Here is a 24355-nt window from a genome sequence, read left to right on the forward strand (position 1 = left end):
GCAACTGTAAGTACTTCTGGAAACATTACACCACCTTGTTAATCAATTGTATTTAACTATAGCCGTTAATAAAAACACTCCAAAAGATAAATAATAATAATCAAGCTCTGGCTGCTTAAAAAATGCAAAATGCTTTAAAGTCATGTAAAACAAAACCTGGTTTTATGTAAACAGGCAATATCGAGTAAGCAGGAATTCATGGTCCCATCTAGATGTTAATTGTACTTCGATATTTAAATGGGGATTGGTCATAGGCATAAAACACCTAAATACTTTAAAATATATTCATAAATAATCATTCTTTATACATCATAATTGTTCTTACTGCATGTCAAAAACACTGACTTCTGTATAGCCCAGGAAAGAAAAATGAAATATTATTTTTGCTTTTGGCATAAAAAAAGTAAAAATAAAGAACAAGCACCACCCCTAAGGGAGTGCATGGAATGTTACCAAATTGGTCTTTATTTGCCTTAGCTTTTTTTTTTTTTACAAAGGTTTTAAATATAGGTTCATATGTAAACACTGTGCACGCACTGAGAGTTTGATCCTGGCCTGTTGAAATCAATGGCAAATTTCCCATTAACTGCAGTAGTGCAAGATCAAGCTCCACATTAGTACAGTACGTGCAAGCCTAAGTCATTGAGGGAGCCATGGATTCAGGAAAGCAAAAGCTCAGGTTCTTGTTTCAAAACCAGCTGCCAGCAGAATCAGATTTTGCACCGAAAACCTTCCTGCACATGTTGGAGTTTTCTTGATGGAGAGGATATTCATTCCCTGCCAACACTGTTGCTTTCCCTCCCTTTGCAGTGTACCTCCTGCCAGATGGCAGACTCTCATACTTGGTCACATAACTCCTGCAAAGACACAAGGTGGTCTGGCATTAGCAAATTGATACAAAATTTGTACCCCGTTGCAAAGACTTTACATACAGATGAGATTACACTTCCAAAATGTGTAGATCAGAAGGTGTTTCAGTGTCTGCAGGATAATAGAGACTGTTTTCTTAGGATTTCCTGAAGATCCTCAAGTTCTTTAATTCCTCACAGGTTTCTACCATCTTTTGGATCAGAAAAACCTGAATGGAAATCTGGCACAGGCTTTCCAAATGTTATCCTCCTTAGGTTTTAGCAAAAAGGGATCAGGAGGCAGTGGTAAACCCAATTCAATTACTATTCTTTGGCTACTGGAAAGCATCTTTTTAACCTTATTGCACAGTTGTTTAGCTTTCAGGAAAATTGGTGCTCTAATAAAATACGATCAAACATGATGGTTGCAAGAGCTTAACACACCAGGTACTTTTGTTGACTCTAGTAAATAGCAGATGATGAAGAAAACCTTCCACTCCAGCTAGTTTATAGCTATGCAGTTCCTATCTCAACAGTGTAATAGAGAACTACTGCTGGCAAAATTTCAGGTCACAATCAGAGCTGATTGTGTGCTAGGGGAACAGTGTCCTGCCACTTCAGTTAGTTCACTTGCAAAACCAAATTTAAAAATTGGACTAAAGAGCAAATTCAGAGCAAGTTGGGATCTTTGAAAAGATTCTCTCTGAATCTCAGGGGTGAGGGATGGGGAAGAATGGGTTAGCAGAGGGGTTGGTGTATGTAGCAGCCTACATTACACCTAATTGTGTCAGGCTGAAATTTGGCCTCTGTTGTTACTGTCTTGTGGCTGGGGAAAACCAAAGGGTCAGCAGGTATGTGGGAGGACACCTCAGTGATTGTGTGCTCTTAGTTCTTACCTGAATGGAGACTCGACTCTGTCCATCTGCATACAGACTAAAAATGGGTACTGTGAAAACTGCACAGTGGAGATGAAGTCTAATGCTGTTTCTACTTCCAAAGTGGTTTCCACGCCAGTTTTTACAAAGAAGGAATCAACCTCGGTGTTACCAGCTAAAAACACGGCTACCCTACAAAGAAATTAAGGCATCATAATTATTTCAAAACACATTAGGAAAGAGAAAATTAAATGACAAACAGTCCTAGCATACATACATAAAACTGACCTCAGAGGAGCCTGTTCTTGAGGTAAAGGTTTATAAATTCAAATGAGACCAGTGGGAACTGGTATTACCCAGGTGGAAATAAGAAGTACAAATGTTCTCTCATGCTCATAACTATTTAATTATATTTATGTAATTATTTAATTATAACTTCTCTGCATGGTTTTTAATATTTAAATTCTTCTCACTGGGAGTACCACAGCTCAGGAGCCTGAGCTATCTACAACTGTAGCATGTGCTGGGAGTATCTCACCTGTTCTTTACGTTGGTTTTGGATTCCCTGTACCACAGGCTGAACTCCATCCCTCCTGAGATGTCAATGGCCAGTCCACCCAGGAACTCTGCACTGGCTATCGGCCCAGACTGCAGCTGAATCTCCTGCAGACACCAGAAAGCACAGGTTACTGACTGCAGACCTCAGAGGTTTCCTTATTTGCTTTTGTACTGCAATCACCCCAGGATTTCAGGAACAAAAAGGAATAGAGGGCCTTTCTGAAAGGCTGGACATATCCTGATGTACCTTACTCCCTAGAAAATGGGATGAAACTAAGGCAGGGTGGCTCACATCCTTCTCCTCTCCCCTGTGTGCCAGCTGGCATAATTTCTGCAAGGAGTATCACTGCAAGGAATATCATGTATCCAAGAGCTACCATGCAAGCCTACCAGAGGTTCTGATGGCAGCCCAGCTAAATCAGATTAAACTCCTCACTGGAGCCCCAGCAATGGTGCAGTGCAGAGTGACTTCTTCAGCACACCTGAAGGTAGCCCTGTACTGGCAGTAGGATGCAAAGTGCTGCCACCACTTCTGCCATGTGCGGTGGCTCCAAACCCACCATATGACAGGAATTATGTCTTCAGTGTCTGGGTGGCCAAATCCATAAGCTAATACACCTTAATCACCACTGTGAATTTGCATTTAGTGCATTTTCCATCAACCATCAAGTGTGCTCATGGCTTCATGAAACCTCTGCAGCTGGACTAGAAACACATCACATGGAATTCCATTTCGTAAGTGATAACATAGCTCAGGGTCATGGCAGTTCATTACTTTCGAGTTTTGACCTACAGCCAAGATTTTAAGGTTCACCCAGCTTGGCAATCTAACTCACTTTATACAGTTGTCCTGCTTCCCTAAGAACTAGTGGATTAGGTCACACCTTTTTAAAAGAAACATTAATTTGGGAAAAGCTTGCTTTGATCATGTCCTTCACATACAGGACACCTCCTCCTGTCTCAGCTGGCTTTCTCCCTCCTCCCAGGTTTCTGTGCCTGTGGTATTCTCAGCACCTGTAATGCTGCAGACATTTGTAGGACAAGCAAATACTCAATTTCCTTCCCCTTTCCACTGCCCAAGCACCTTAGAGGTCTCTCTTCTCTTCTTAGCTATTCAGTAGTCCAGTGGTTCCAACTAATGCTGTCCCAAGATTTAAGAAAGAAGCAAGCAGAGACAATCAGCCTAGTTCCCTAATCCATATAGCAAGGGGGAGGTTTCTATTCAGAGCATTAAAGTTTTCCTCCTGTAATCAAGGACTTGGATAATTATGGTGGCTGTACATGGTTAGTTCACCTTTTGGGGTAAATTAATCTTTGAAATTATTTCCTTGACAGAACCAACTTGGCAGAAGCAACTTGGCAGTGAGCTGCTGCTAAAGGGGGCTTGAGAAAGCAGTGGCTTATGAATCCAGCATGCCTCCAACAAGTGTTGTCATATGATGCTCTGATTTCTTATTCCACCCAATTAAAAATCATGGATTGGAATTGTGCTCTTTCTGAAATCAAAGTGAGTTTTTCTACTGACTGCAGTAGAGCATAAAATACTTTCTCTGTCCCTCTGTTGTGTGAAGATAAAGCTTGTTTTACTTTATTTTACCTTACTTCTAATTGGGACTGAATTGGTGGATAGCTGTTAATGAGTGAAGGAGGTAACAGTAGACATGCTGGCAGAGACATTACACACAATCAGAGGAGCAGATATTTTTAGATGCATTGTCAAATTTCACCCAATAATATTAAAGTAGGCTAGGTTTGCAATGCCTCCACAATTTAAGGCTTAAATGCTCCCTAGAATTAAGTTGTATTTGTCACTGAAACCAGCAGAGAAGTTAAGGAGCACTTGTCTTGTGTTTTACTAGCTCATCTAGTTCCTTATTTAGAGCTCAGTCCTGTCCTTCGTCTCATGTGCAAATCCAATCCAGGCTGATGGGAGGTGTAAATCACAGGGACCCAGCCCCCTCAGGAGAAGTATTTTCCTTTCCCTTCCTATTTTAAGCTTTATGTCTCATTTGCAGTGGAAAAAGTGATCTGAAGGATCAGAATTGGTCGTGTGGTACTGGTTAAAATGCCGAAACATGCTACGTTTCAATAAAAAAAATTCTTGATGTAGTGAACTGACAGTGCTTACTGTAATGCAATGCAGAGATGGCTGTCTTCCACTGGGGTCTGGCTTTCAAATGGTTTCTCTGACCTATTAATACAGTATTTAATTTCTCTGTGCTTCTGGCAGGCGTGTTGCCTAGGAGAACGATTAACACTACTGAACTTTAATGCAGGTGACTTAGGAGTCTCAAAAACAGTTTTATGAGAGCCCTTTATTTTATAGAGGGAATATAACTTCTGGACAGGTACTCTTAGCTGCCAAACAACACTGTGAGATCTGGCAGTGACTGTAAAATACACTCTGATTTCAGTTTCTGGAGTTATGTGAGTAAATATGTCACAGATGGTGGGCAGGAGTGTAACTATTAATAACTTGGAAATCACCCCTCCAAAATGTACCTGTTGTGATTACTGCAGTTGTAAAGTTAATTAAAGCTTTTTTTTTTTTTTTCTTTGTGGGTGGTGGTGTTATTTGGTAGATTTTTACAGCACTTTGTGTACAACCCAGTTTTGGACTTTCTGTGCAAAATGATCTCTATAAATGGCAATAGGGGAGCAGAACTTTTCTAATATTGAGAAATAGTTTCTCTCAAAATCAGGCTGCGCCAATGCAAAATTTGAACCCAAATATTACCGAAGTTCTTTTCTGACAATTCAATTACCCCATTTTTAAGTTTCAGTCTTGGCTTCCAAGCCATCCTTTTGCTGTTTGATCTCATCTGTGCTGTGTCTTACATTTGGTTTTCACCTGTTTTGAAATCACAGCGACCAGCTGTGGCACACTGAGTTTTGGAATTGTAGAATGGGCACTGTTTTCCATACCTGGTTTTCTTCATTGAAAGAAGATAAACCATCATGTGGCTTGGTTGTCTACCACATGAGTTTGTAAAGAGGCTTATGTTCTGTGCAAGGCCTGTCCGTGCTGGCCCGGGAAAGTGGAGGTAGCATTTGGCTATCAAGAAGCTAGATTAATTATGGCTCTCTTGCACTGGTTTTTCCCCAGTTCCAGTGTTAGGCCATTTGCACGTCCATTCTGACAGTGCTTTCTGGTACAGGTGTAAACACAGTAGAAGAACTTGCAGGTGAAATTGTTTCTAATGAAGGTTAACTGGGCCAGGTGGAAGTGCCGAAACTACATTGATGTGCTCCTGACCTGAAGCATAGCTGTAAAACCATTGTTTGAAAGATGGGCCATGCTTAAAACACAGCTCAGCATGAAGCTCTGGTCAACAGTATTCTAAACAGTCCTTGCCTTTGTGGGATGTAGAGGTAAGAACAAGTGTCTTTTTGGTTGAGGTCCTCTGCTTGAGTCCCAAAAAGCTTAGCCAGCAGTGTGCTAGTGGCAACCTAAGAGAGAAAGCAGGGTGGGATTGCATCTCATCACACTGCTGCCCAGGCTTCCAGAGTCAGTGATCGACTGAAAATATCGCACCCTGATACTGTTAAAAATGGCACACAGTTCCAGCTGTGGAGTGCCCCAGACTTTTGTCAGGTTCTCCAAAGGCAAGGAGTGGAGAATTTGCTGGCTGACAGAGCTCTAGGGGTGCCCAGACAGCTGATTCAACCTGACTATGTATAGATCTTGGTGTATGCACAGCAGTTGGAAATATGTAGTTCTCTAAATGCTCCTATGCTCATGACTGGACATGATTATCTTTCTCACCTCTGTGGTCTGTTTGGTAAATAAGTCACAGTAAAGTTTTTTGCCCATAATCTGCATGTGAACTGTAAAGCATTGTTGGAATGAGCTTTAGTTAGCCAATTTGTGCACTACCTGGGAAGCATTCTAGACTTACAATACCATTATAAAGGGATTGAACTGGGTTCCAGATGGGGGAAGCTGTCATTTGCAGAGTGTTTCTGTGTCATTTTGATCAGAGTGGATTGTCTCATCATCTGCTTTTGGCGTTTTCTCTTGCCAAGAATTAAAGTGGAAAAGTAAAAAGTAAAGTTTGAGACTGCAGATGTATCATGAGCTGAGTACAGCTGTTAAATCCGCAGGTTCTAAGGAGATCCCTGTTCAGGAAGAACAAAACTATCAAACCCACTGCTGACCCTGCACTTTGAGAGAGATGTCTAGATACAGGTTCTAAGGAGATCGCTGTTCAGGAAGAGCAAAACTATCAAACCCACTGCTGGCCCTGCACTTTGAGAGAGATGTCTAGATTCTTAGTCCTCTGATAATACATTATGTAGCCACTTATATTTGTATGAATCTATTTGAGTGTAAAATTAACAGACCAGTTGGGGTTACAGTTGGATAAAAACTGTGTAATCCTCATTTTAATTCCTTGTTTTGCTAGTAATAAACATTTGAAATTTGGACCTCTTAGCATTGTTCTTTGGAGGTTAGTTATCTGGGAAAGTTTGAGTACCAGTGATTAATTCATCTGACATTTATTGCCTAATTGGACATAAGGTCCCTGGACAACTTGTGAAGAGAAAAACTTAGGTGGTCACATGGGACAATATTGTATTACAAGAAACTGTGGGAGGGGAGGTCGTTGCTGATAGCGACCTGAGTTTTCAACAGGAAATTCAGTTGGATTTGCTTTTATTCAGTTTTAATTTGTTTTCCAGAATATGTTCTAGATTTCTTTTCATGTGATTTCATTCTGGTTTTTAATGACTTTTCTATTGCTCCCATAGTAAGAGTAGCCTGTGTAACATCAATCAGTTTTATCAGCATTGAAAAGAAAGAAAATAAGGTGTCCTACAATAACAGTGGGGGGAGGTAGCATCTGTGTTTAAGAGACAGAAAAAGAAGCAAAGAGTGTGCTATTAGTACCTGTGAGTAATCTGTCAGAAGGATAAGTCCTTTCACCACGTTCATGGGATCTCCAGTTGCTGAGAGCATTTTAGACATTAAATCACCATACCCTTGGAAAAATGTAACTGGCCTGAGCTGAACATCAAACAGAATGGCTGACATGCCAGCAAAGGAGTCCAGGTTTTCCTCGCCTTCATCAGGAGTTGCTGCTATTATGGACTCCAGACCTTGAGCTTCAATCACCACCTACGATATAGATATCGTGATATAGAATCAATGAAAAAAAATCTGCCTGACCCAGACTATTAACAACCCTACATATTTTCTTAATGTCTAAGAGCCTAAATAATTTATGTAGTTGTAGATGAAAAGTATGAGGTTAAGACAATGGAACTAGGTAAAGCAACTAGAAAAAAGGAAAACAAAATAATCTCATAGCATATTTTTTTCCCATTAGATGCAGGCAGGATTTACCCATGTGAAGATCACAATCCTGAGACTACTTTTCTTTCAAATTAATTTTTCTTTAATCATACGACAATTTTCCATGGACAGCTGGGAGGAAAACTCAGAGATGTTCCACTGCACAATTTTTGTCCTGCATAAATTCAGGAGGACTATAATATTGAAGGTTCTTGCCAACATTAACAAAAGCCTAAAACACAGGCATCTAGTTTAAATCTCTTTGATTTGTACATTTGATCTACTCCTTGTAGTTCCATTCTATCACATACTGAAATAGGACTTGATTTTACAAACTCACAAAGCTTTTACTGATTACATCAGAAGAACAGCATAGGCTTTAACCAGAAACAGAACTTGATATATGATGCAGAACAAAACACCTGTGCTTTTGGTGCTGCATTGGCTGTTATGGTTTTATTCCTGTTACTGGCTTGTTCCCTGCCCAGTGCAGCAAACTTTATCATCTTAAGTACTAGCTGAATTGATTGAGAAGCTGTAAGAAAAGGACCACATACTGGCTTAGTTTTTATGTACAGTGTGGTGGTTACCTGGCTGGCATGAAGTTCAGCACTTCTGTCAAAAATATGGATGTTCAAGTTACTTCTCCTTAAAATGCCAGAGCCTGAGTAGAGGATGTCAAGGCTGTATGTGGAGGATACATCAGGACCACCTTATTTAAAAGAGAAAGAAGGTACCTGTGACTAAACTAGTGATTTAATCAAATGTTTGGGAATACAAGCAGGGTTAAAAGGCAATTTCATGGTTACATACGTGTAATATAGCCAGAGTAGGCAGAGGAGGAGCCTGTCTTGGAGAAGCGTTCGTAGTTATGAGCACGCATGTCCTTCAGAACTTTCCGAACTGTTTTGCTGTGGTATTTCAAAACAAACAAACAAAACCATTGAGGTACAAAAATTTTACAGTATCAAATGTATTACTTCTCTGTAGAAACATCAAATTTGAGAGAGGGTGAATTTCCCAGGAGGAAAGAGGGTCTTCAAAACCCTTACCTTTTCCCACTAAAAATCTGCCCAATTTCTTTTCCAATTTCAGCTACTTCCTGCAGTCATAGGAAGAAAGGCAAGCAAAGGTCTTGATTGAAAATTAATGGTTTTGAGAAAAAGAGATATTTTGATATCTCAGATATTTATGAATTTGATAAATATTTGATATTCGAATTTGATATCTAAGATATTTACGGAAAGAGTAATCGGGCATTGGAATGTGCTGCCCAGGGAGGTGGTGGATTCACCATCCCTGGAGATTTTCAAGATGAGACTGGATGTGGCACTTAGTGCCATGGTCTAGTGACCACGGTAGGGTTGGACTCGATCTTTGAGGTCTCTTCCAGTCTGGTTGACTCTATGATTCTATGATTCTATTACTATTTTCATTCTCACGTTGTGATGAAATTTTCAAGGTCACTGGTTCTTAAAATATAAAAGCAAGGGACCCACTGAAAGAACTAAGATCAACAGAGGACATTTCTCACAGTAATGCAAGTCAGATGCCTAATTCTTATTTGTACCTGTGAAAATGTGAATAGTTACTGAAAGAATGCCATTGAAATTAAGGGATTTATTCAGAAAAAAATACTTAGAAGTGACATGAAAATCAGGTATCCTTTTATACTCTCCTTAAATTTTAGTGATTCATTAGAACCTGTGTGTTCTTTGGGTTTCTGCAAGGAAGTAAAGAATGGCTGTATTTATTTATACCGAACTTAATGTACCTTGAAGGCATTTCAAAGTGAAGTATATCTTGGATCATGGAGAGCATGTACTTGTTCATTTCCATAGGCAGTTCACCAATGGAGAGCAGGATGTTTTTCACTTCCATGTAGGATGGGTTACTGTTTAAGATGATAGCAGCTGCAGTGGTTCGCACTGTCTTTTCATGGACTTTACGATTCTGGTGGTATATCCTGTTCATTGTTTCCTTCACCTGGTCAGGAAATACATTATTCACTCAATGCTCACACGGATGACTGGGCAAAGTACAGATTGGAATCTTGTTTATAATATCAGCTTAAGTTAGCTTCATAGCTAAGGGCAATACCTAATAATATATTTTCAGCACCCTGTTTTTCATGGTTCTTTCAGAATGTGCGAGACATGTATAGCTCAGTGATCACAAGGACAAGGGGGGCATCTGTTATGTTATGTTCTCTCAGCTACAGTCCAAATACAGCCTTACACACTGGTTTTCACAGGGAGTCTGTAAATAGTAGGAGCACTGAGATCAAATTAATGTGGCAGTGGTAAGATCAAGGAGAGATCTCCTTGACTGTTAAGCAATAAGTACTTTTAAAAAGTCAAGAATCTTGCGATTTTAATTTTCTAGATAGTGCCTGTGGTGGCCTCATGTCCATGAGAAGATTGAGACACATCTTTGTGGCAGGTAAGTCCACGGAAAGCCACATAGCCCCATAGACAGAATGGCCTCTAGCATGTTCATTGCAGTACAGCACCCTGACCACCTCAGTCGTGGTGGCTAGCAGTAAGTGTGAAACAGGACACAGGGTGATGCAGCAGAGGCAGGACCTCATGTTCTGCTATTTTGTATGTCTTCTGTTACTTTTGATGGCTGCAAGGTAAGATGCAGCTCTTTTACCCTTGTCTTACTTTGTGCATTCTCTCTGGCTACATGAAAGCACAAGAAAGAACAGGGATTGCAGGGGAGCCCAAGTATTCCCTCTTGTGAAGGGAGCCCAGTTCTCCCTGCAGACTGCATGACACCCTTGATGGCTGTGTGTGATGCTGGAGCCAAAGGCTGACTAGCACACATCCACCAGACCATCCCTTGCCTTCAGCATGTTGACTGTGCCACACAGCTTGGTGTCATCAGCAAACTTACTGAGATTGTACTCAATTCCACTGTCCATATTGCCCATGACGTGAAATGAACTCTGTTAATTTATCCTTTACGTTTAATACAGTGTCTTGCACTTCTTTTCTTGGGCAGTATATTTTCTTACCTCTTTGGTGAGAAAAGAAGGATCATATCTCTGTAAGGCAGTGGTAGCAAGACTGCTAATGGGCCCTTCCTCTGCCTCAGCATACTTCAGCAGCAGTGGAATTGCTTCAGGAAGAAGTGCATTCTTCAGTGCCAGCAGGTACATCCTCACATTGTCATCTTTCTTGGCCTTCTCCAGTCTATTTAGAATCAACCTTTTGGCTTCCAGAACAGCCTAAAGAAAATCAACAGCACATTTAAATTGTGATCATAAACCTGCCCTTTCCCCTCACAGAAGTAAGAGGGGCAGGGCTGGGTTCTAGCATGGTTTTGTTTCAAAACATCATTGCACAGCGTTAGCAAAGGTGTCATTTGCAAACTGTGTGTCGATGGCTTCCTTCAAGCATAACCAAAGTGACTGCAGCCATGGTGACCCCTGATCTGTAGTTTTATCACTTGCTAGCTGCTCCTGCTAGCAGTTCAGGAACTTCACTGGTCTTCCTTGTGGACTCAACATGTCACCACAAAAAAAGACATGGGAAGTGTTCTTTAGTGCCTCATAACGTAATGTTAAAAGAGTGCTTGGCAATCAACAAGGGAAATTAAAAGGGATTCTTAGGGCCCATTCAGGTGCTCTGTGTCCTTTCAGCAGTGTGCTGCAGTCCCAAACAGCACAGATCCAGCAGGAAGCAGTGCCTTGTGTGATCACCCTTGTCCTCTACACCAGCATCTACTCAGACCATGATCAAAGTAATAGTCTTCCTCCTGGGCTTTTCTATGCATGTCTGGGGCACAGCTGAGTACTTGAACCAATGAATTTTCTTCACAGAGGTCAAATAACCTAAGCTGATTACAAATATTAAATAGATTCTGAGTTTGTCAGTGTCTCTCTGAGGACATGCAAAGCTTTTGGACAAGGAAGCACTGCTTCTGCTGACAGACTAGGCAGTGAAAAAAAAGTTCTGTCAGACAGGGGAAAACTGGGAGAAATCCACAAAAATGGGAAGAGAACAGATTAAAGCCTAAATCTGACAATGTAGGTATCATTATTAAAAAAAATAAATCCTTCCCTTATCAAACATAGGAGTTTATTGGCTTATTATAAGCAGGAGAATATGCTTCCTATGTCTCTCATGTCCCAGTTGCATCATCAGGGATCATTCACACGTGTTGCAGACCAGAATTTGGCCAGCAGTGAACAGCACATACTCACTGGAAGCTTGCAGCCTCCTCTGTCACACAGCTTTCTGATGAGCGCTCCCATGATGATGACAACAGTTTCTCTGATTTCTTCATTTGCAATATCACCCTTGAACTTATCCTGTTATGCAAAAGCAATGCTGTTAGTCTCTCTGTTTAAATATGATAAACCACGGTCTGTAGTGGGTTGAACACACTCCTTCATTTCCTGTGGGCATTAGTGCAGTGCAAAGGCAGTGATTATCACAACGGCCTGGGCTCAGGCTAAGCAGAGCACAGATCTATCATTACATATAATACCCGACTGCCATTTCCCCCTTGAGTGACATTCAGTATCTCAAATAGTAGATTCACTTTGTACCTATGTTTTAAAAAAAGAGTGTATTAAATGGCTACAGGACTTTGATAAGGCAACAATCAAACAATCCTCAAATTGTTTTCCTAGCATTCAGTATTACGTTTCTTTTCCAAGCAATATATATTGACAACATTTTACAAAGTAAATAGACTTTCACTTTGCACCTATGAATTTTTGCTATTTGCAAGCTATATGTTACTGGCACACATAAAGGAAACCCTGGAAGACATAAAGAAAGGAAAACTGGAAACAGCAACAGTCATTTCTTCTTCTCTTCGCCTTTAACTGTGATGAGGGTCAAGAGTATTAACTCAATTGTATTTGCTTTGTCCTTTGACTTACAGTTAAAGACTTCAGGAGCATTTCATTGGGGTGAGAAGCAAATCCACAGGCATACAGAAATCGCTCCTGCAGGACAAAAGTGCTTGCATCCTTAAAGTCAAGAAACTCCAGTATGGCCTCCAGCGATTCTGGGGTCTGAGCAGAGGTTACAGCATCCACCATCTGTGGACTACAAAGAAGTGGAAATGAACATATCATTGTAATGAGCTGGACAACACTGAAAAGACTTTGCTACATATTGAAAGAAAGAAGCTAATGAGCTCAAAGATCTCTTCATTGCAGGTAAGAGAAGCTTTTACTCTTGTTGGAAAAAAACTGGGTCTCTGAATTCTTCCACCTCAAAATGGTACACAAACTCTAGAAATTAATCATACCCATAGATAATATTCGAATTTATGCAAATAGAGGGCCAAAAAGTATTAAAAAATAAACTATCTCAAGTGTATTAAAGTTTACAGGACAAGGTTGCAAATATAAAAAAGTGGTTTAGTACTGCATATGCAATGGCACATAGAGAAAAGACTTCTATGCTACCTGAGCTACTCTTGGGTTTATCCCTATTGATAACAACTGCTATAATTTGTTTGAAAGATCTTGATCATATGGTAGGACTTGGGAATGCTTTTCAACTCTCAGGTCTAGGTGTGCATGCTGTTCACAACCAAACTCTAACATTAGAACAGCATGAACCTTCCCCTTCTTTGCTGTATTTCCAACTGCAGGAAACAAATGGGTAAGTCAAGAACAAGTGTTTCAGAATAGTTGGGGTAAGAAACTTTGGCTAAACTACAAAGCCTATTGGTAGTTGGCAGTTACAATCCTGGTGGCTGAAGAGTGTGCTGAAAATATATTGTAATAGAAGAATAAACACAGCTTTTAAAAAAAATCCTTTTCCTGTAGACAGAACACTGTGTAGACAGAACACTGGTTTTGCATTGCTAGGACATCACCAGTGGAACCAAATCTCTTTGTGTGCAATTTGCCCTTCTGCAGTTTTAAGTAACTTAAACCTTTTGAAAGCTTGTTCATGATAACTTACAGAAGTTCTTTCTTTTCACTTCTAATAATTTGCAGTATCTCCTCTTTTGTAGCTTTTCTGATGCTCTGAATGAAGGACAAAAAGCTTTTTGCTGCTGTAGCTGTGGAAAGTTTTTCAGGTTGCATATGTTCTCTGATGCTCTGCCAGTGATCAGAAAGCTGCAAAACAATTCATATTCTGTCAAATCTCTCAGACTGTGGTTTCAGTTCTCAAAATCAGACTTACTAGATGCAACTATTGCTCAAATTAGTTGAAATCCAATAGACTGGTAACCATTTTGCTAAGTATTATTTAACCTATGATATCCCATCACAAATATATTTGAAACCTTTCTGTAGATGCCTCTCTTCCCACACTTTAGTATTCTCCTGGTATTGTACATTACCTTAAATGCAATCTATTTTGGAACAAAACAAGTTCATTTATACTGTAACTGGAATAAAACAAATTCTCTCCTGTTGCAAATTTACTGTGCTTCATGATGAATGTGGTGTTTGCCCTCTGTTCCCATTTTTTCCTAAGTTTTTTTTTAAAGTGGGAGATGCACAATCCCCAGTCCACAAATTAATCATTATTTCTGAGAAGATGGTAATTTTGTAAGTGATTAGTGTAGAACAGGACTAAATGTCCAGTAAGCAATTCCCATTTTTTATTCATAAACCTGCATACAGGGGGATTTGTAGATACTGTACAAAATAATAGGTAAGATGGTATTAGAACAGGTATTGCCTTCTTCATATGTTGCTGTATTTATTTCTGCACATTTTTTTACCTGAATGAACCAACATGGTACCACAGCACTATATCTGTCCTTCCAGATACACTACCATAAGAAACTGGTGCTGGTATTTTGACCTGTCCTCTCTCACTTGCCTTTGCCTCTGTTATCTCAAATTATTGAGAACATTCCTTGGTGAAAACTCAGCTGTTCTTTGCAGCAGTGTTTACTGCAGTTTTCCTGAGTGGGAAATAACACTAGCACCCGTTTGACCTTTACTAAAATACTTCCCCTCTTTGTGGATTTTGTATTGGGCAATAACACTTGAACCTGCTGGCAATTAAAAGTATCATTCATCAGTACAGAGTGCAACTTCCATCAACTGTAACAAACAATAATTAGGCAACAATGATTGAGACATAGGATATTTCCTGAGGATTAATGACCAGTTGGAAGAAGCTCATGTTCTGAGGCACAGGTGGGTCTTTTAACCTCAACTGATGATTAGTGCTTAGCACCAAGGTCAGTGTTGCTATTATAAGCTGAAATTGGATAAATAGATGGGGCACTTTCCATTCCCCCAGTTGAAGTTGCACCATAGTCCACCAAAAAAATCTCTGACCTCATTAATCCATAATCCCAGCTGTGTGGGCTGCTCTTAGTCAGTTTAGCCCATTCCCTAGAGACAAGCAAGATGGGAGATGCAAGCTGGAGCCAGCTCTAGCGAAAGAGAGTGGGGACCAAGTTTTCCTCTTTGCAGGGCACTTTAACCATTCAGCTGCTACAAGGAGCAGCTGCCATCTCCTGCAGTGACCATGGCATTAAAAACAGCACTCACAACTGACCTTTTCAAGGGCCCTCGTGCTCCTAATGTGAATGTCAGGCAGTTTGGATTGAAAAACGCAAAGATTCAGGCACAAGATGCACACACTTCCACATGACAACTCAACAAGCTTGGACATGAATCTCTGTGTCTCTGACAGAGAGATGAGACTCTAGGGCACTCTAGGAAAATTCCATCCAAACCAAGAGGTTCTAAACTGAGTAGAGGTTGATTTTAAATGTCACTGCTTGACAGCTGTTTACCAGCATACAAAGGTTGGCTGCACTGGACAGAACAAACCTACCTCGGTTTCAGAAGGGGCAAGAATACATTCCTGTAGGAACCATGAGCATAAAAATGTAAGAACCATGAGCTCTTCTGAAAAAAAGCATGCTTTATGGTGTCTAAACACAGAAATCGAGGCCTAAATTTAAATGTAAATGTTTGCCATAACCTCACAGAAGCTAATGTTGCCAACTGTGAAATGAAGACAGTAACAGTTATTTTACCAAATTCATAAAGATAGAGATAAGACCTGTTATGATTTAAAAAGGGCTTTGAAAATGTAAAACTCTTAGGCATAGCATGTCAGCAGGACATTAATGTATACTATGATATATAAGTACCAAATGTTATGTTGCTGCTTTGGATACAGTGTTCTGTTTATAGACCTCATCTTTTCATAGCAGTTACTGAAAAATACAGTGAGAAAGCAGGACTTCATTCTCATCGTGCCATTAGGTTTATAATGACACAGCTCAGTCCCCAGGCAGTGCTCTGGAATTATACCCTATGTTTGTTATCTTGGTCTGGAAATTATCTCTATAACTATTATGACAAACTCAGTTCCAAGTGGCAAATTGGTCAGCACAAACCCCAATGGGCAGAGACAGGGAAAAAGCACCTGTCCCTACTCTGTTTAAGATCCCTTGATGTTTCCTGCTCAGAACTGCTCCAGCACACATCCAGCATCATTTCTATATCATTTCTCCAACCTATTTTTTAGTCTCCTCTGTGGCTCAACAAGAATTAGACAGGATAAAATATTACAGTGTAATGCTACTTCCAAATAACTAGCACAAGTTTCAATATAGGAAGGCATTTGTGCTCAGAAGGAGTATCTCTGGAGGATTATGTGTGCTGAATAGAATCTCTATCTTGCTTATCAAAAACAGAGAATAATGATCTTTAAATTAATGTTCCCATTCACTTCTGAATTCATTCCACAATGATGCATTTACAGTACCATGCTCTTAGTAGTCTTCAAATGTTCTAAATATTAAAAAAAGAACATTTGTTTTTCCAGAGAAAAATGAGAACATGATTGGACTTCCCAAAAATACTAATGCCTCATTTTATACTTATAAATATCTATAAAGTCTTTTAAATAAAAGACCCCCTCAGTAAGAAGAGGCTACATATATTACCAATAAATGTTTAGCCTGCCTAAGGAATGGCTAAGGAACTTTAATTTGCAGGAACAGTTCAGGTCCTCCATGACAGAACTATTCATAAACACTGGACAACCATCTTAAAAGTAATGTCCCATTCAATTATCCAGAGGAAATAAGCTCCTGCCAACATAAAGCTGGCAAAGGTGAGATAAAACAAAAGGGTATTGTATTTTCTAGTGGTCTTGAGAAATACTGCACTTAATCTTCAAAAGAGAGCAGAAAGGTCAGTGCTTTTAGTGGTAGAGCTTAAAACACCCTTGTGGGGTGGAGCACCATTGCATCACTACCACACTCCCCACTCTGTGGTGTATTTCATATTGCTACATTAGACCTCTCCTAGTTGACTGCTTGGACAGAAACTTCTTTTCACGCTTGTTGTGCTCAGCTAACTGCCCTGACGTCCAATGAACCTGTGTTTACTTACTGAAGGACACTTTTTGCATTTGGATTTCGCTGGCTCTGCTTCTAGTGGCACAGCAACAAAACTGGAGTCCAAGGTCTTGATCACACTGGCAACTTGCTTCCCAGCGATCAGTCCAGGGCCAGCTTGTACTGACTTCAGTTCCAGTCTCTGCCTGTGTATCCATAAAGTGAAGACACCATTAGAGCTCAACTGTTAGTGCAGAAATGCAGAAATCACAGCAAGAAGAAACAAAGCCCTCCACAGACCAAAAATATAGAACACAGACTTACTGAAGTCTTATTTTTAAAATGTTCAGAACATGGCAAGTCTATGGGGTAGAAGTATCTGATACCAGCAGAATTAGTGCTAGAGCTATGTGGAATAAAATACCTAAATAAGAGACTTCCTAAAGCATGGATTTATAGCACCTGATAAACAGCCTTCAGTAACCATATAAATCCTGAAATGTGTCATATATTTGTTCTTAAGAAGATCTGGAAAGTGAGATTTTGAATGTACTTTTTTAAAAAATATCTAATACTTCTGAGATGCCCGAATCATTTATCTTGTATGAGTATCTCCAGACTTTCAGTGTGTTGGAGTCTAACACAAGTCTAGGTTTCACTGTTGTTGCCTTTCTATGTAGCAAATTTTGTTTTCTATACTTCCAAATTCTCACACGCTAGAAACAAAGATCCATTGGAAGTATTTCTTAGCAATTATAAGACAGAGAAACAGAACACCTATAGCACTAATGGATAGCTTAAAATGTTTTGGCCACTTCCAGCTGTTTTCATGTCATTTCTTATGAATGCCGTTATTAATTATTTGTGGTGTGGTGTGGTGGAATCCTTAATCAGAGTTGGACTAGGCACCATATGGATACAAAAGAGACCTAAATCCTTATCTGGAGAGTTTACAGCCTTGGATCTCGATACTACAAATACACACATATAACCTGACTTGAACCACTAGTCCTGCCACCATCAATGGCAGTCAAATTGCCCAACTTACTTTGAAACTATTTTGGCACCTGTTTTTCGTCGCAAGTTCAGAACGAAAACATGATTTTCTTCTGCCTTAATGGATTTAATGAAACTATCTTCCAGCACATAAATTGTGGCAGATGTGCCTTTTGTACCGACATCTAAGATCTGAAAATAATTAAAAAATAGAACAGAAAGAGAGCTATTCAATAAACAACAAAATATGAAGAGAGCTCACAGTTTCAAATCAGTACAAGGCTTGTAATGATATAGAGCCACAAGGAAGATATATGTGGGTGGACAACATCTCAAGCTAAGCCTATAAACCAGGTTCTCAAGAGTTCCCCCTGAGTAAGAAGCCACTCACTTCTGCACCATGTCTTTCAAATTCAGTATGTACCAGGGGAAATAACAAGGAGAGGAGGGAAGGAAGTTATGGAGCAGGCTGCAACTGAGAAAATGTCCAGTACTACATTTAGTTAAAAAATCACTTTAAATAAAATGAGAAGCTTTTTCAGGTAAATATCTTGTAAATGAGATTGTCCCGTTCTTACTCAGGAAGCAAAGCCAGCCACCTTGCTTAATCTGTTTTGTAAACAAGAGGAAGTCTTTGTGCTAAGTGTGAAAATCAGGAATTCAGACACAGTGTTAAGGCAGTTTATTAACAGAGTGTGTGCTGCCTTTGTACTTCTCTGAGCTGAGAAAGGTCAGTTTCTGATGCAGTGTCTCCAGCATGTGTCCAGCCTGCACTCAGTAGTAACTGTTTAGAAAGGCATTTACTAGTAATGGAGGACTATTAAGGTGATAGTACAGCTTCAGTTACCTCTATGGCACATCTGCTATATCACACCTGCCCATTAGGGAAGCCTTTGACCTTCCAGGCAAGCCTGACTGGGCTCCATTCAGGAGTCAGCATCTTGCCTGGCATTTATGCAAGCTGGGAAGAAAGTGGCTGTTATCACTATGACTGTGTCTGTACCTAGGATTTTTCTTCAAAGAAAAAAAAAGGAAGCCTCACATCGATTCAAACTTCAATACAGCCAGGACATAAGTGCTGTTAAACCTATATAGAAACTAAAATATGTTACCACGAGATTCAAAAACTATGTGAATTAGTATGCTGTACTCAATGTCAGCTGAGCCAAGGTGGTTTACACAAGAGGGGAATCCATTCCCTGTTCTCCCCATGAGAACTACCTACGAAATTTGAGCTAGTAAAACTACAAAATTTACATGTAGAATTTGATTTCTGTTACACAAGAAGGACTTTTGAGAAGATGAGTAACAGCTGCTAAGAATATATTTTAAATGGGAATTTAAATTTATTGTGTTAAAGAAATCATACCGGGTTGTGGCTGGTAAAGCCTTGCTTTTCTGTTTCACAGGAGTCCAGGTCTTTGATTTTAGTCACTTGATCTTGACGCACATGGTAAGTAGTATTGCATTTCCCAGAAATGTCCACCTTGGAAAAAAGAGTTGGATTAGGACAATTTCTTGAATTTATCTTTGGGACCCCAGAACACCTTCCAAAGCTGAAGCATTATCTCCACTGTCAGAATCCCATACCTGAGATGCTGTGCTGTTTGGGTTTATTTAGCAGTTTTGAGAATATCAGTGTTTCTAACTACCTGCTTTGGATTGGCAGGGGTACTATTTGTTAGATGGCTATAAAGAAAAGTAACAATGTTTGTTTAAACAAAAAATTTAGGAAACACCTGGCAGCTGGCACTATATTCACGATTTGAGTTTCATTCCAGCTTTGCTCCGGTGAACACATGTAGAAATTTAACAATGTAACACAAGTTGAATGGATGCAGCTAAACCAGCACTAACTTTGTGTGGATACTCTGTTTGATTTAAAATAGCCTAATCCATTGAATTGAATTTAGGAATCAGCCAACTTTAAACATCAGTATAATCTCTTTTATAGTGACCTAGTTTAAGCTGATTTATTACCAAATTCTGCTAAATTGACAAAGGCATTTTAAATCAAATGGATTTCACTACTTCTTTACATTAATTGCAGCAACTTGTGTCACCAAATATTCAAATATTTATGTGTCCAATCTCAAATGTGATGAAAGGGCTGATTTCTGTCACAGTTCATTCCTTGTGAGGTCAGCAGCAGCCACAGGTCTGCCTTTCAGAGCAGACCAGGCTCTGCCTGTTTCTCTGATGATGATGATCTTGTCTGATATAGCACCATACCTCACGGACAGATCCAGAGTGCAGTTGTAGCTGGAAAAGGCTAGCCAGACCTCTCTTAAGATTTTGAGTAAAACCAGGTTCATTTTGATACGAGTAGAAGGTTTTCACCTGTAGGAATCAGAAAAAAAAAAATGTATATAAAAAGTATTCAGAAGTGTGTAACAAATGTGGTTAAATGAGAAAAGAATAGTGAAGATCCGCTCTAGAAAAACTCTCTTTACTTATTCCTGATTAGGAAGCTGAATTTGGATCTGTGAGCCTTGTTTAAGCAAACTCCAGGGGCTTCAGCGCCTGCTGATAACAATACAAACATGCTTTGGCCTTCAGTTGAACCTAAGCACAGTTTCAGTGCAGGGAGCATCTTTCCCTCTGTAACTAGAGAGAATTTAGAAGGGAAATAGGAAACTACATGACTTCACAAGCAACTAGTTTTTCTGCATAAACCTCAGATAATTCCTCCCCACAGGGACATAATATCTGTTGCACTTTAATCACAGGTTACAAAAACTCAGAATGAATCACAGATAAATCGCAGATAGAATGACTGAAATGACGTGTCGAATATATCACAACCTTTGCACTTCATGGGTCAACTGTTGTGCTTGAGCCTCTCCTCTGGTAACAAGACTTTGCACCTCCACTTTGCATTCAAGGTGCTTTAAAAGTGCACTTTTCTCAGGAACTGTAAGTACAACCAGCCTGTTATCTTGGGCCAACCCTGGAAAGTGAAATCACTGTGCCAGGGATGAAAGTATCACACCACAAAGAAATCATAAAAGGTCTGTACAGACCCTGCTACAGGAGAAAAAAGCTCAAGTTTTTAATACTACATCTCAGCCTTAGCATAATGTATTAGGAGCAAATGCATTCTGTGTTCTTCTGATACCTCTGTTCTCATCTGGGGATGTGTATGGTTCAGGGCCAGTGCTGTCCTGTTTCTTTTTATGTTGTGTAAAACTGATGACAAGGCTGAGTCTGAAAGTTACTGAGCAAGCCTGATAGCAGCTGCAATTCAGCAGGCTGAGCTGGCGGCTAGGGTATGTGCTCAGTGCCTATTTACAGCAGGAGGTAAAGATCCTGCTGGGATAGAGTGTCACAGCCCTTACTCCACTCTGCAGAAGGGAAAAGGGAGTGTGACCTTCAACCTTCCTCCTTTCTCACAGCCCCTCTGGCCATGCCCCACCTGCTGAGCATTGCTCAGTCTCCAGAGGGGAGAGTGAGCCTGTTGGCCTAATGCAACAAGAGACAGGAGCGTGACAGAGTGTGGATAGGAGGCAGGAGCAGCCATGGCTTGAGCCTTGGCACTCCCTGAGCAGAACAGCAGGCTGAGCACAAGGGAACACGAGCAGCTCTGCAAGGAAAAAGAGGGTGAGATGGATGTACTTGAATCCCCTCCTCAGCAAAACTGGGACTCTGAGAGCTACAACTGGACATGGGTGCTCCTGAAATGGGACAGTGCCCTGGTGCTCTCTCAAAGTAGTCTATAAAACCCATGCATGTGCTGAGACACACCTGCCCTCTGACCCTTCTCTGCTGATTTTTGGAGACAGTTTCCCAGTGGGGGAAGAACATGTAAGGCTATAACTCTTTCAGCATCAAATTCTTTAACTTGGGACTCTTGAAACTGCAGGTGACAAATAAGTAAATGAGCAAACTAGAGAGCTGGGAAAAGCAGTCATGCTAAAATATTTGATAAGGGTTTAAAGTGATTAACACTTTTCCTCACAGACCCAGTATAACATTCCTCATGACAAACTGCATCTCCTCTTCTGCCTTCAGAGCTTGGATAAAATCCTGGCCTCACTGAAGTCAACAGCACAAATCTTTCACAGCAATTGTGCATATATATGCATGTGTACCTATATATTGTGGCCAATCTGCTCTTTAATACCATACTGTGTGGTGTTCTCAACACACAAGAGGCTTGAACTGGAAGGGACCTTTGTACAGGTAAATTACAACCTGTTCTAAACTATTTTATTTCACATAGCAAGATTGGGCACACTTATTTAAAAACACTGAGTGAATAGCGAAAAGGTAAACTCTCCAAGTCTGTAAGACAAGATTTGTCTCAGGTTTCCTCAGGGATTTAATTTTAAAAGACAGGGTCTTACTTTTCCACGGACTAGCTCAAGCACCATGGGCCTCTGTAAAGCTTCCAGATATTCTTTTCCGATGATCTTCTCTGTGCTTTTTCCTTTGAAGATGTTTTTATCAGCTGGACGTTCATTCACATTTTCAACCTGAACATCTTTTATCTAGCAAAGTAAAAGCAGAGAAAAATTCATGTAGAGAGCAGTCTAGTATTGGCCTGGGGTAGGGTGGATAGACTAAATCACATAATAAATAATTTTAATTTCTTCCTTTCTGGTTCTGATCATTAATCTTGCATTATTACTATGTCTATGTTTACAAAACAAGCCAATTCTACCCACTAGGGAAATAAGTGGCAGAAAAACTCACCATAAAGCTAAGTACCAAACCCAGTTTGTATTCAGCAAATGTCATGATTTGCAGCTAGAACCAAAGACTTCAGTCAATCTATTGCCACTTGGATAGGTGTTTGCACACCAGTTGTTTGAAGCTATAGAAGCAGTATGAAGCAATTTCAAAATATTGGATATATTCTGAATTTCTGGTATATGATGTGAGATACATACTTGTGAAATCTTATTCTATAGGAATCAGCTTATCAAAGAAGCTGGGTTTAGTTGGTGAGACTAGAGAATAAAAGATTTAGCTTATGTTCTGAAAGCGAGTTCTCTGAGATTAGCAGTTAAATGCAGAAGTTTGTGCATGTTTTAAGTTGTCTGATGGCAATAATTACCATAATTTTGATCAACTGGTCATCATCATTGTCGGGATTTCTCCATAAGAGGTTGACATCCACACCAGAAGAAATCCGATATCCTGCGCTTTTCTGCAGTGATGCTTTCACCCGATCAACATACACTTCAGCTGAGTAAGCAAACTTATATAGCTTGTCATTATTTAAGCTTGGTCCAGTAGTGTGCCCTGTTTGGAAAGCAAAAACAAACAGTGTTTAAGAATTGACTAACACACATAATCTATCATTTTCTCTAAAACAACACCTTTAGAAAAATTTAAAATTTCATCACTCACAGAAGATTTATGGGACTGATCCTGCTACCTTTCATTACAGAGGCTGTCTCACTGGAGCAGCTGGAGTTTTTTTGTGATTAAGTTGACACAGATAAAAATGGTCACAAAGTCCTTTGTTCTAGCTCTACACTTATAGAAATAAAAGAGTGTCAGATTCCTTTCTTTGGATATGTTAGCATTAGAAATTAATCCAAAATTATTTGCTACTCAAAATACTATAGTTAATCATGAAATTTGTGTGCTTAGCAATGTGAAATGCACTAATGTAATTTGTTGGTGCTGCCAAAAATTGTTCTATGCATCTCTTGCACATTTATTGGGAACCTTTCCATTGAGTCTTGCTCAGGAGTGACATGAATGTAAAGAAGACATTGAGAAAATATTTTTTAGATTAAATAATTAAGCTCTTGTTCTTTAAATAATTGTCCCCATAGCTGTGCCTCTGCTGTTAATTGATGTATTTTAAGGGATATAAAGGCAAATTCTATTATAAATTCAACTTGCATAGCCCATTTATTGTGCCATTTCCATGTGCATTAACTCGGAAAGACTGTTCCCTAGGCATTCAGTTGTACTCTCATTACTGTAAATTGAATCTGTAGTATATACATGAATTTTACTTTTTCTCTGTAAATCTACTTACTACCACACCCTTTCCTATCTTCTCTTTATTTTCTCTCATGCACAGTCATGTGGGCAATGTGTGGCAGCACCAGCACAACTATCTGCCCAGCCTCAGGAATCAAGATTGTGCCCCTAAAATCCATGATCAAGGAAAATTAATATCTTCTTGAATACCCTTTAAATATTTTGTCACAAAGGGTATACATTCCTTTTTACTGCTTTCAAGGGCTTGCCTCCTCTGGTGTGGGTGGCTACAAAGTTCTCTTTCACACAAGGAAGGGAAGGGAAGGGAAGGGACTATCTGCCCAGCCTCAGGAATCAAGATTGTGCCCCTAAAATCCATGATCAAGGAAAATTAATATCTTCTTGAATACCCTTTAAATATTTTGTCACAAAGGGTATACATTCCTTTTTACTGCTTTCAAGGGCTTGCCTCCTCTGGTGTGGGTGGCTACAAAGTTCTCTTTCACACAAGGAAGGGAAGGGAAGGGAAGGGAAGGGAA

The 24355-nt window shown here is 39.8% G+C and overlaps 1 protein-coding gene across 1 annotated transcript in view; it reads right to left on the reverse strand.

The window, feature by feature from the left end:
* Nucleotides 1-450: 450 nt before the first annotated feature.
* MTTP (microsomal triglyceride transfer protein) overlaps nucleotides 451-24355 on the reverse strand; it is a 27744-nt gene continuing 3839 nt past the window's right edge. Inside the window, exons 2-18 of the mRNA XM_009081617.1 lie at nucleotides 22933-23120; nucleotides 22220-22363; nucleotides 20106-20213; nucleotides 19243-19359; nucleotides 17926-18065; nucleotides 16933-17083; nucleotides 13514-13671; nucleotides 12475-12643; nucleotides 11788-11895; nucleotides 10597-10809; nucleotides 9352-9563; nucleotides 8391-8488; nucleotides 8168-8289; nucleotides 7173-7400; nucleotides 2262-2386; nucleotides 1745-1915; nucleotides 451-857 (exon numbers count right to left, since the gene is read on the reverse strand). Of these exons, the coding sequence (XP_009079865.1) occupies nucleotides 689-857; nucleotides 1745-1915; nucleotides 2262-2386; nucleotides 7173-7400; nucleotides 8168-8289; nucleotides 8391-8488; nucleotides 9352-9563; nucleotides 10597-10809; nucleotides 11788-11895; nucleotides 12475-12643; nucleotides 13514-13671; nucleotides 16933-17083; nucleotides 17926-18065; nucleotides 19243-19359; nucleotides 20106-20213; nucleotides 22220-22363; nucleotides 22933-23120 (2621 nt within the window). The 3' untranslated portion in view covers nucleotides 451-688. The remainder of the gene's footprint in view (nucleotides 858-1744; nucleotides 1916-2261; nucleotides 2387-7172; nucleotides 7401-8167; nucleotides 8290-8390; nucleotides 8489-9351; nucleotides 9564-10596; nucleotides 10810-11787; nucleotides 11896-12474; nucleotides 12644-13513; nucleotides 13672-16932; nucleotides 17084-17925; nucleotides 18066-19242; nucleotides 19360-20105; nucleotides 20214-22219; nucleotides 22364-22932; nucleotides 23121-24355) is intronic.

Source organism: Acanthisitta chloris, unplaced genomic scaffold, assembly GCF_000695815.1.
Source record: "Acanthisitta chloris isolate BGI_N310 unplaced genomic scaffold, ASM69581v1 scaffold20380, whole genome shotgun sequence".
NCBI lineage: Eukaryota > Metazoa > Chordata > Aves > Passeriformes > Acanthisittidae > Acanthisitta > Acanthisitta chloris.